General features: G+C 38.8%; 1 protein-coding gene across 4 annotated transcripts in view; it reads left to right on the forward strand.

Annotated features, from left to right (window-relative positions):
• LOC117973484 (DNA repair protein XRCC4-like) overlaps window positions 1-12,109 on the forward strand; it is a 153,593-nt gene that overhangs the window by 81,457 nt on the left and 60,027 nt on the right. For all 4 annotated transcript variants that reach the window (XM_059033267.1, XM_059033324.1, XM_059033385.1 and 1 more), the window contains exons 4-6: window positions 293-459; window positions 3,222-3,374; window positions 5,008-5,123. In XM_059033267.1, coding sequence (XP_058889250.1) covers window positions 293-459; window positions 3,222-3,374; window positions 5,008-5,123 — 436 coding nt within the window. The remainder of the gene's footprint in view (window positions 1-292; window positions 460-3,221; window positions 3,375-5,007; window positions 5,124-12,109) is intronic.

A 12,109-nucleotide genomic window follows, 5' to 3' on the forward strand; every position in this document is an offset into this window, starting at 1 on the left:
GCAGCCCTAGTGGTTTTTTAAAAAAAGGGCATTAGTTAGTAAGCCTGGTCTGTAATCATCTAAGCAGAAATAACTATAGAGAATTAAAATAAAATAACAGGATATTAAACAGGTAAAAATGTAGATAACATTTCTTCCCTGATAACCTTTAATAGAAAAAAAAGGAAATACTATACAGTATATTGTGGGCATTGTTACATTGCAGTGTATGAGAACACAGATCTTGTACTAAGCAAGCACTCTTACACAGGTGCAGCAGCATACAGTAACTCCGTTTTTTCCTCCCATCTAGTTTAAACTTGGATCCGTTGAGCTGCATACCGTCTCAAAGCCCATTGAAGTCATTAAAGAGCTGATTAACCACGGACTTGACCGCAGCACCGAGCTACGGGCCAGGAATGAACACCTGCTGGGAGAGAATGAGAGGCTGGGACAAGAACGAGACTACGTTACTGAAGAGTAAGTGGAGCTCTTTTGAGGTTGAAAATAGGATGCAGAACGGGCTGACTTTGCATTCCCACAAAATTTGCATTTTTAAACACCCAAGTGCTTGGAGCTTTTATAGCTGTGTGAAGTGGGGTGCATGTTTAAAAAGCCCCCTTGTACCCCACTGAGAACATTTTTCTCATAAAATATCTCACTGGTATTACTGAAAAAATAATGGTCTCCTCTCTAAATACAAGCAACATATTTGAAGGATAATGTGACATCACAAGTGCAGTCATTTCCCAAAATGTTATCCATTTAACTCCACTCAGACCTCTTGTTTACTAAATATCTTGTTATCTCTGAATAGATTATCATCCTCTCTTCAAAAACTAAGCAACAGATTTTAAAAAGCAAGATCTCCCATATATCCAGCCCCCCCCCCCCCCCCCCCCCCCCAATGTTATTAATTTCCCACCAATGCAGAATAACTGGCTGGGGTGTTCACTGAATGCTGTACCAGTCTTGGTGATTTATCATTCCAAAAACAATGAAAAACAAATATCCCACATTGGTAGTAAGTGTATTGTTGGTGATTGTAAATGACTTGCCTTAGTCTTGTTCCACGACTTTCATCCTTTTACATTTTAGTTACATTGGGTACAACCTGCATACTAAAATGTCACAATTTGGGAGCACTATAGAATACAATGGCCCTGTGTTCAATGCTTAAAAAAAATAAAAGAAGAAAACCAACACAGAAGAGCTGGATAAAATGATGTAATACAGTGAACTCATTTTGTAGCATGGTGTGTTTTAAAGGGTGACGTGGGTCGGCCTGAAATATATGTCACTGCTATAAAAAAACAAAAAAAAAAAAAAAAAACCTGGGCTGTGCCTGAAATTCCGCTGCAACGTTTGCATTATCTCAGTCGGTTTTAAGTGCCGTCGATTTAGCACAGCGGTACAGCACTCACATTGCAAGTGTTTTTATGGTATCCTTAGTTGCGGCCACGTTTTTTCCAGTTTGCCCCAGCTGCATGTAGTCGTCTGGATCAACAATTACATCATGATTAGTGCTGGTATCAAAAATTCCCTCCCAAGAAAGCAAAACATTCACAATTGCAGCAGGTTTAAAGGGGACGTTTTTCATAATCTGTCTGTCCAAAGTATCTGCTGCAGGACTGAGTCACGATTCAGACAGGAGGATAAGTCATGCCTGGCATTTCAGATCAGATCCGGGGAATAGGACGGCTAGAAGAGCTGATGTAACTTGAGATTGCTTTAGTTTATCCTTTTCTTATTTTTGGAATAGAGGGGTCTATTCAATTGATCTAAATATTTCACATTTGTGTACCACGGTTTTGAAAATCGAACATTTAACAATGCATATACTGTATGTATTCCCAGTCCTATTGAGTGTTTTATATGACAGCAGCCTTTAAATCTGCCACATAGATCAATTTAATAGACCCCACAATCAGTCAGGGAGATAAGCAGCTGCTTTTATTTTGCAAAGCCAGCAGAGGATAAGGGACAACGGTAGAAAGGAATTGGTTTTCAGTTAAAATTGGAAGTAAAATTGCAGCTCGTCTTCGTCTTGAAAAAATGAGATCATTACTCTTGAAATCTTTGTTTTTGGATGCAGTCATTATTATATCCCCCTCTGACACGGTACATAATAAACTACATATGAGAAAACAACCAGACATAGTTAAGAGCAGTCAATATTCCAGTATCACTGTGTGCATAGAAACTAGGCTTAATTGGAAAGTTAAAAAAACATCAACACTTTTTTAATGTTTAATAGTAGTTGTTGGCTACAATATACCTTTTTTCTGAATTATAATACTGTAAGTTAATATTTGTATGTAGGCTGACTGTTATTATTATTATTTGTTTATTTAGCAGACTTACAGAGACTAGGGTTTGTGAACTGTGCATCAGCTGCAGAGTCACTTACAACTACGTCTCACCCGAAAGACGGAGCACAAGGAGGTTAAGTGACTTGCTCAGGGTCACACAATGAGTTAGTGGCTGAGGGAGGATTTGAACCGGGGACTTCCTGGTTACAAACCCTTTTCTTTAACCACTGGACCACACAGCCTTCTATATTATAGTAAACATCATTTCACTATTCATGCAAATAGAGACACCATACTATCAACGTATAACCTGGGGTGTATGTCTGCTTCAGGAACTAAGGCCGCATTCAGTATGTAATCCTGTCATTCATGTGTTTTCACTCTGAATACAGAAAACAAGGGCAGAAGGGGATCTTGTTATGCATGCTGATTCTGTTTTCCGATAGGCTAGCAAAACTGAAAAACTTTTGATTATGATATAGTAATTCCTTCAGAACTGAACAAACAGTGAGACCCTAAACACTGCTGGCTATCGGAACTGTTGAACTCTTTTGGAGAAACAAGGCAACAGGGAGGAGCCTCAAATATATAACTCTCCAATCCAATTCAGTACATCATCGGATTTCCAGGAAAAGAGGTTCAAAAGGAATGCACTTTCATTGTCTTTGGGAGACACCAACAGTGGATGATTTGATTACATGTTTCGGGCTGTACTGCTGAACCTCACATCTCAGACACCATTTGAGGTAGTGATGTTATACTGGTCTTAGTTCTATTGTATTACCAGTGCTGTACAGTTACAATGAATGGTTTCACTGCCACGTTGTTTTTTCGGCATACAGGGGTTCGCTGTTCTTCTTCTTCTTCGTTTTTGTTCACAAAACAGCTTCCACCTTGCCTGCTGCTATACTGTCCGCTCCTTGTCTTCAGGTTAAAGAAATACGTCCAGGCCAAGGAGGTTCTGGAGCAGGATCTGTACACTCGCTTTGTCCTGGTCCTCAATGAGAAAAAGGCTAAGATAAGAAGTTTGCAGGAGAAGTTAAAACAAGCACAAGAAGAGGTGGAGTCGGAACTGCAGCATAGGTAATTCTGTTCACTAATTACTTATACAGTACATTTTCACTAAGATTGACATTTGCAGGTTAAAACATAACATTGTTGGGGCTCCTGAGTGGCGCATCCAGTAAAGGTGCTCCACGTGGAGTGCAGGATGTCTATAGTCTGGACGTCGCAAGTTCGAGTCCAAGCTATTCCTTTGCTGACTGAGGACGAGAGCTTCCAGGGGGCGGCACTCAATTGGCCGTGGGCCGCCCTGGGGGAGGGAGGGTTAGGTCAGCCAGGGTGTCTTCGGCTCACCGCGCACCAGTGACCCCTGTAGTCTGGCCGGGCGCCTGCGGGCTTGCCTGTAAGAGCTGCGTTGTCCTCCGACGCTGTAGCTCTTGGGTGGCTGCATGGTGAGTCCGCAGTGTGAAAAAAAGCGGTCGGCTGACGGCACACGCTTCGGAGGACAGCGTGTGTTCGTCTTCACCCTCCCGAGTTAGCGCAGGGTTGGTAGCGGTGAGCTGAGTATAATAAAATAATTGGCCATTCCAAATTGGGAGAAAATAATAAAAATAATTTGCAACAACTAAATTTATATAAAAAACAAAAAAAACAAAAAAAAAAAACATAACATTGTTGGGGAGATCAGATTGTCTGGCATTATTGTGAAAGCAGTATAACGCAGTATCATTACTGACCGAGGATCCTACTTACTGCACATAACGTAAAATGAAACTGCATATATAATTATCTTTAAATGAGTGTCTTAAACCTTATCTGGTGGTCTATGCCAGACTATTCTACACTCTGACTGCCTGTTCTCATATTTATTTGTCTTTGTTCTTGGTCCTGTTGAGTTGATAGCAATGTCAGTACTTTTCCTTTTGTAGAAGAATGTAAAGAAGTGAAAGGTTGAAAGAAAACACAAGGCCCATTTTTAGATGGCTTTCTGTTATTTCAAATAAACGCCGTTGTGGTACATGTGAGTGGTTGGTTTTGTTTTTCGAAGAGTAAGCATTCTAATGGCATATTTTTACAACACTATTGAACTAATAAAAGCCTCTAGTCAAAAAAGTTCTGTACAGTATTGGGCAATGATATTGACATCATGACAGAGTTTTGGTTCTAAACTTCACGCATGTTTTCAAACGCTAAATATAATTGACATGTTCCAAAAACTGGGTTAAAAGTAAAAAGGGTCTTTTTGTATTTTGATAACTTTGATGACAGACTGGAGTCATGTCCTTATCCCAGCTGAACGGCGCAATAAATAAACAACTCTTTAAAACTCCTGCATTGGAGTTGGGTGTTTGGTGTTTCCAGTGTGCTGGGAATGCTGGGGTCCTCCCAGTTCAGGACAGTGTTATCAAGTGACCTTTCTTCTGAGACTAGTATGAGGTTCCTAATTTTAGCAAACGTAAAATATAGTAATATTCCTTAGAGACCATCTCGACTTAATTATGAGCAAAGATGGAGAATGATTCCTAAAAGTGTAACGCTCAGATTGTAAATGTAAAACAACATACAAAAAAAAAGATAATCCCACTGTAATATAATATTAAACAATGTCTTAAACAATACATTACATTAATTCTACACATTAACTCTGCTATCTGTGTCGGCGATTCACGGAGTATAGTAGGTTGCAGCTGTCCAATTCTATGCCTTCTTTTAGAGGTGACACATCTACTGTTGAGAGCAAAGCGCCAGCAGAGCAAGATTATGAGGGAAGCACAGATGAAGAAAACACAGAGAATGATGAGAATCCCAGACCTTCAACATCAGCCAGAGGTAAGATGAAAAGGCTTTGTCTTTCCCAGGGAAAATTGTGGCCAGATATATCTGTGCAAGGGTGGACCACAACAGTACCAAACCAGAATTAATGATATCCTTATGAGCACGCTGCTTATTACTGGACAAAATTACAAACAGCAGTTTACTTTGGGGAGGGAGGGACGGCTATTGGGACAAAATCCAAGACGCTATCTTGGAGAAAAGCAGCTCATGTAAATATAGTCTTGTATTGTTACCTTTAATTTAACTGAGCTTGCAAAGAGTAGTGACAACACAAAAATGTTGCAATATTTCTATCTATGAAAGGGAGTATAGTTGTTTAATCAGCAACGTATTATAGGTAGCCAGCATTCTGTTCCAACTGATATTTAAATGCCGTTATTGCAACATAAGGAACAGCTCCATAATATTTGAATACGTTGTACAACAATATAGAGTAATTCAATATCCTATGCTAAACTCAACGTGAACAGAAGCACTGTTTCTGCTGCTAGCTGGGTGGTTTGATCTAGTTGTTCCAACCGCATGTCTAACTGCAGCAAATAAGTCTTTCAGTAGCAACTTATTGTTCAATTTTAAATCACTTTTTTAAAAATTGCAACAATGTTGCTACAGTAGCTATTATATTACCAGTGGCATGCAGGTAGACATTGTGTTGCTTGCTGTTTGCATAGCTGTGTGAGACACACCACAGTGTATTCAAGGTTTGAGTTTGGCCTGAGGATACTCTGGATGTGCTGTGTCTACCAGTAGGCTGGCTTGGTGCAGAGGGATGCTCTTCTCTTAGAGATGCTTCTCTTAAGAGGGGGAGGTATAACACCAAGGCCGCATCTGTTTTGTCTGTGTTAAAGTTCCCATGATACTTGCTGAAAAGGAGCAGGCATTTGCCTTAAGGATATGGTTTAATTTCTCCCAAGAAGCTGAATGCATAGCTATACAGACACATTCAGACATACTAACATGCTCCTGTATCTTAACCTTTCAACTTCCAGCTGCCAGACTTATGAAAATCAACCTCATGCAATTTTTGGTATGATTCACCCCCAGCTCCCCCCCAAAAAAGAAAATATGTATTTTTCTTCTGTTGAGAGCAAATATTTATTTATTCGGTTTCTGTGTTTTTTTCCCCATCTGTAGTGAGCTCTCTCCGCAGCTGATTGGTTGACAAGTAACAATGTATTGCTCCTGCATTGAGTGCTATCTTTCTGTTTGGTTGTCAGTGCATCATGGTTAATTGCTTGGCTGGATTTTGGGCAAGCTGCACAGTTTCAGTATGTTAAGGATGCAGACAGACATTCCCAGCAGATACCCACACTATATATCGATTGTAAAGCCCATTTCACTAAGAGGTCTTCTTTAAATCACAGTACATTTAAAGGAATATTTCTAGCGATTTCCCTTTAGCCTGTGTATTTGACAAATAGTCCTTTTGATTTATGAAAGTGTTTTTTGTGTCCTAAACGATTTGTTAAGGAATCCCATGATTTATTTTTTGTTGTAGATTAACTAATACTTTATTCTGCAAATTGAAGACAGTCCTATTATGTGAACTTCTCACAGGAGATCATTAACACACAGCAGGACACTTAACAAACTTACCCTGATGTTTGCTGCATAGTTTGGTCAACCTGTTCTGGTTTCTATTTTCGGTCACCTCCAGTAAGCTATTTATGCTAATTTAACAAAGTATGTACATGGTTTTATTACACCTATGTAAAATAAAAATGTTGGAATGGGTTTTGTTCCAGATGGTCAGCTGAACTTAAGTATAAACGTTGGTCAATGGTTAAACTTGTAAAATATGGGGTTCTGTGTCTTAAACACTTTGCAGTTTGTGTGTCTGCTTACAATTTACCCCCTGCTGAAATATGAATTTACACATTATTATTCTTTAAAGTAATTAAGTTGAGCTAAAAATGAAATGTAAAAAGTTACCATGTGTTAAGAAATGGTTAGCAAGTTCCTTTATTGAAGTGTTTGTCAGGTAAATGAGTTGCACCTTCATATGACTCTAAATGGGCCAGATGTTCTTCCCTATTATTTTATACAGAGAGGCCAGCCCATGCCTTGTTGCTTAGTTTCATTTACTGAAGTTCTGTCCCAGTGGGCTGGTTTCTGTCCTATTGTGTGATTGGTCACAAAGTTCTATACGTTACCACGGATTGCTTTACTGGCCATAGGGTTACAAAAGCTTAATTCCTTTCTTTACTGCAATGACTTGAATGAATAAAATGCAACTCTGATTTAAGTGGACTCATGCTTTAATCAGCAGATTCAATATTGATTCGTCAGCAGAGTTCCAATATAACCCGTCACTTTGCCCAGGCACTGCGGTTTAAATGTATGTTTCCTGACATAGAGTTGAAATTGAATTTAATCAACTATGCATCACCCTCTTTATATGTTATTGTTAACAGTTCACTCTGGTCAATAAAACACAACAATATAAATTGTAGAGTTGTAAATAGTGTTTGGAATTTTGTTGCAAATGCTGAAAAATGCAAGATCTGAATACAAAAATGACAATTAGTTTAAACTGAGATGTGAGATGAGCCCATTGTAAAACCTAGAATAAGATCAAACATAATGCTGTATAACTAGAATGCTATCCTTAAAGTAATTGGGCATATACTGAAGGCAATAGACCCCTCTTCTAGTGTGCGTTTTAACACTGTTGCATTCTGTGCCTGTTCATTTTCAATACTTGGAACTTGAATGGAACAAGCAGGGAAGAAAGAAAGAAAACAATACTATAATTAGAGCTTTGTGAAACCCCTGTCTAACCGGTAGAGGCCCTGGCAGCAGCTCCTGTTTAGTGAGAGAGTAATGCAGTCGTCTCTTCGCCTCTTCAGACACTTCGCCTAAGGGAACACCCTGGTGGTGAAACAGATTTTTCCCATTGTAAATGCTCTGGCTAAAGGAACAGGAACTTTGCTTAAAAGAACACCTTCTTGTCACCAATAGTGATTCGTTCACAATGGATACAGTACTGTTTTGTAAAAAAAGCGACTTGTCATCGCGAGAGTTTCTTGAGTGACACTGATTGGTTTATTAAATCTTTTCAGAACCGCCGTCATATCATTGAATTGTTTTGTGTTTTGATTTCCACAAGTGTACCTCATCGCTACAAAATGGCATGTAAACAAAAACGGCAAAATGTGCTGCTGTTTCTCTTGCTGCACAAATTTGTAAATTGTTCAAGCTCTTGAAAAAAACCTGAATTGGACACAAGTCACAGAGCAATTTGGTGTTTCCCGTTCTGGTGACTTGCTTCACCATTCTGTTAAATAATGTGCATGTATTGTGTATTGCTGCTGCATTTTGTAACATGTGTAGGGGTGCTGTGTTAATTTAGTTTGACAGTTAGTTTATTAACGTTAAGTTAGCCTTAAGTAACTCCATTATGTTTGCCTCTGCCATTGTGATAGACCGAAACACACCCACCAGCTAATTTCACAGTACATAGCGATTTAAGCTGTTTGACCGTGTTGTTTTGCTTTAGTTTTAGTTTGTCTGTTACTTTCTTATTATAGTTTATTAACATACACTTGCCTATTGTTTTGCTTTTATGTATTCAGTTCATTTCATATGTTGATGCACGTGCATCATGACAAGTAATACATGTTTATTTATTTATTTATTTATTGATTCACATTGTGTCTTGTTTTTTTTAATGTTCCTGGACTTTAATAAATTGCCTGTTTGTGCTTGCTTTGGCATTGCCACTCAGTACTCCAGCAGCAGTTTATTTTATGCTTAGTTACAACGTTCAGAAGTTGGGGATGCTGTTACATCATGAGGGTGGCTGCAGGACCTGGATGTCTCTGTAACACAAACTGTGTGTTCACATTGGTTGGTTTGTTTTCACACAGACTCCATCTCAATAGTTTAAAAAAAGAAAATAAAAGTAAATAAAATGAGCATTAAATCACTCTATTCATTGCCTGAGCTTTTGAAAAGGCTATTCATCTTACTCATGGATTACACTGGTAGGCTATGATTGATTGTCTACAGAAGAAGCAAATCTCACAGGTTTCCAGTGTTTTAATGTTGTTTTGCAACTGCTAAGGTGAGTCACAATCCCCACTGCTGCATGTAGAGGAAATGCCAAGGGAGACTAGGTGAATGTTTTCTATGTGAAGGAAAGGAAGATTTGTTTCACGATCATGCTACAGTAATTTCTTAAACGTTAGACATTAAACTGCTTCTAAAACCACTTCTGATATGAAAAGATTTGAACATGGGCCTTATCCCGGAACATACTTTGAAACAATAGGAGGCCACGAGTGGTGTTTCCCAGGACAGCCGCAGCAAAGAACTGGTTCCCTACTCTTCCCTAGCAGCAGGCCAAGTAGGGTTCAGAATTACTGGTTGTATTCACAGCTAGAAGAATCCAAAGCAGTCTCCTCAGAAAGTCTCTATAAAACTATTCATCGGCTTCCCTAGAACAGGATGCAGTTCTATACAGCGTGTTGTACTGTCATGTAGAAAAGTTGCCATCTGGGTGGAAGTTGTTATTTTGCTGTCAAGGCTATACATATCTTAGGATATTGGGGTCAAGGTTGCCTGTAGAAAGTAGGCATAGAAATAAAACAGATCTATAATATAAAGGAGGGAGATTGAGACAATGATAGATGCCAGTTGTATAGAAAACCAGTTGCTAATTTGGGGCTTTGTATACAGTAACATTCATCTAGGATTACTGCAAGTATTGGATTTCACTTTAAATAAAAAATAATCTGGAGCTCCAGTATGAACAAAAAATCTGTTTCTAGTCAAGGACCAGTTTTCCAGCTTTTATTCACCTAGGCCATATGCATTCATGTAACTGTGCTGTGTTTGTATGTAAAATGCGAAATTAATGAGAATTTAATCCACATTAGATGACGTTCATAAAAAAAAAAAAAAAAAAAGTTTAATAAATGCATTTCATGTTTTTTTGTTTGTTTTTGTTTTCCATTTCTTGTCCTTCTTCAGTAGCTCAGTTCCAGGGTGACTGAGTACTTCTGTAGACCCTGATATCTCAATCTCTCTCTCGCACACACACACATTTGCTTATAGTGTGAGGACTTTTCATTTGCTGCAATATAGTGTAGATTTACCATATACGATTATAAACTCAAGAAGGTCATGGATCACCACAAACTGTAGGTTTTGTCTAAATTTCCTACCTTATCGAACTTTCTTGACCCTGTAAGCAACATAAACGATCTTTAAGCAGAACTTACATTGACTTTATGAAGTGCAGATTTACAATTCTTGAGCATTAAAAGCTGTCTTTTAAACAGTCAGAAAAGTACTTTATTGAGGCTACGTCCTGCATAACATCTGGCTTCTCACTGCAGTAGTTAAGCGTCTTTGGGAAGACCACGTAACGACAGCCATGCAGACACACACACACACACACACACACACACACACACACACACACACACACTCTCTCCCTCTGTCTCTCTCTCTCTCTGTCTCTCTCTCTCTCTCTCTCTCTCTCTCTCTCTCTCTCTCTCTCTCTCTCTCTCTCTCTCTCTCTCTCTCTCTCAGTGGTCTACACAGACCCTTTAACCTCAGTTTCAGAATTCATAAGCAGCTTGAACTTCTTTGTGTCACCCTGGAGCTGCTTCTGTGATTAAAGGGTGCATTGCAGCAGTACTGAAAGAGATTGCTCCCCATTGGGGTCATGGATAAAGGATTTCCAGCTTTAAAAACAAAAAGCTAACCCCCATGTTATCTCTCGGAAGAGAAATAAAACTATTGTATACACTAAATGACACAACATTTTTATGAAGGAAAAATAAAACTGATACTGTTGCAAAACTAGTAACAAGCAACCCATAAGGTTAATTTAAGGACTCAAAATCATGTTGTTGCCACAGTTTCATTTCTGGTTTGGCAATACAGCCATTAGGACACTGTTTACCAAGATTCAATCAAATATAATTACGAGAAAGATCATGGTATTCAGCTTGCTTTTTTGTCAAGGTTATTCTTCTGCTTTCATTTTTAAGTGTAATATAGGTTTCTTTATTTCCTCTGTTAGAACCTGATGCTCAATGGTCTCTACAGGGCCCGCACCACAATGATTTATGCCCTTCCCTAGTGAATCCACAGTGGAAGCAAAGTAATCCACACATGCTTTCTTTTGGTTTTCTCAGGTAGCAAGACAAACACGGTTTTGTTTTTGGTGTGAATTAAATTACACGACCTTGAGCAGGTTTCGAGTCTGTGACAGGGAGTTCGGGAGTAAATCTTGCTCTTTTCTTGTTTTCTTTTCCAGGGTGAGGCTTCTGATGATACAAGAACTGAAATAAATTGGCTCTAGACCATGTAGACTGACTTAAAACACAGGAAGCATCTCCCCAGACTTTCCCAGTTGAGATAGGGAACCGTTTCCATCACCATTCAGCTTTGGGTTGAGCTGTATCATTCACTGCTCCACTCTGAAACTGTATCACTGTAGATAGCATAACTACAGCGAATTTGAGTGTCTGGATTCAATGCTTTGTTATTGCACAGGATTGAAAGGATAATGTCTTGTGCATTACATGGCAGAATACAGAGTTTAATGGATATGCTTGGATTAAAATGGGATTCGTAGTACATCAGCTCAATGTTTGTACTACTTGCACATGCTCCAAAAGTAATACAGTGCAAACTGAAGGTAATGGTTTCAAACTGCGAGTTGATTACTTGGTGAACTGTTTAGAGTCGCTCAGTGAATGTCTTTTATATCCACAGTATTAATATCTAGAGTTTTATTCACTTTGTTGTGGACATACAGATCGGATCCAGGTCAGCTTGTCACTTTACAATCCAACCCAGGTGCTTTGGAGGTACAGTACTAGTGTGTACATCTAATACCATACAATGTTTCCCAGTCACAGATGGACCTTTCATTTTGACCCAAGTCAAAGCTTATTATTTCTAAAGATAACCAAATTCTATATATGCATGTTCCCTATTGTTCCATTGGTAGGTAAAAAGTA

Source organism: Acipenser ruthenus, chromosome 1 (genome assembly GCF_902713425.1).
Source record: "Acipenser ruthenus chromosome 1, fAciRut3.2 maternal haplotype, whole genome shotgun sequence".
Classification (NCBI taxonomy): Eukaryota; Metazoa; Chordata; class Actinopteri; order Acipenseriformes; family Acipenseridae; genus Acipenser; species Acipenser ruthenus.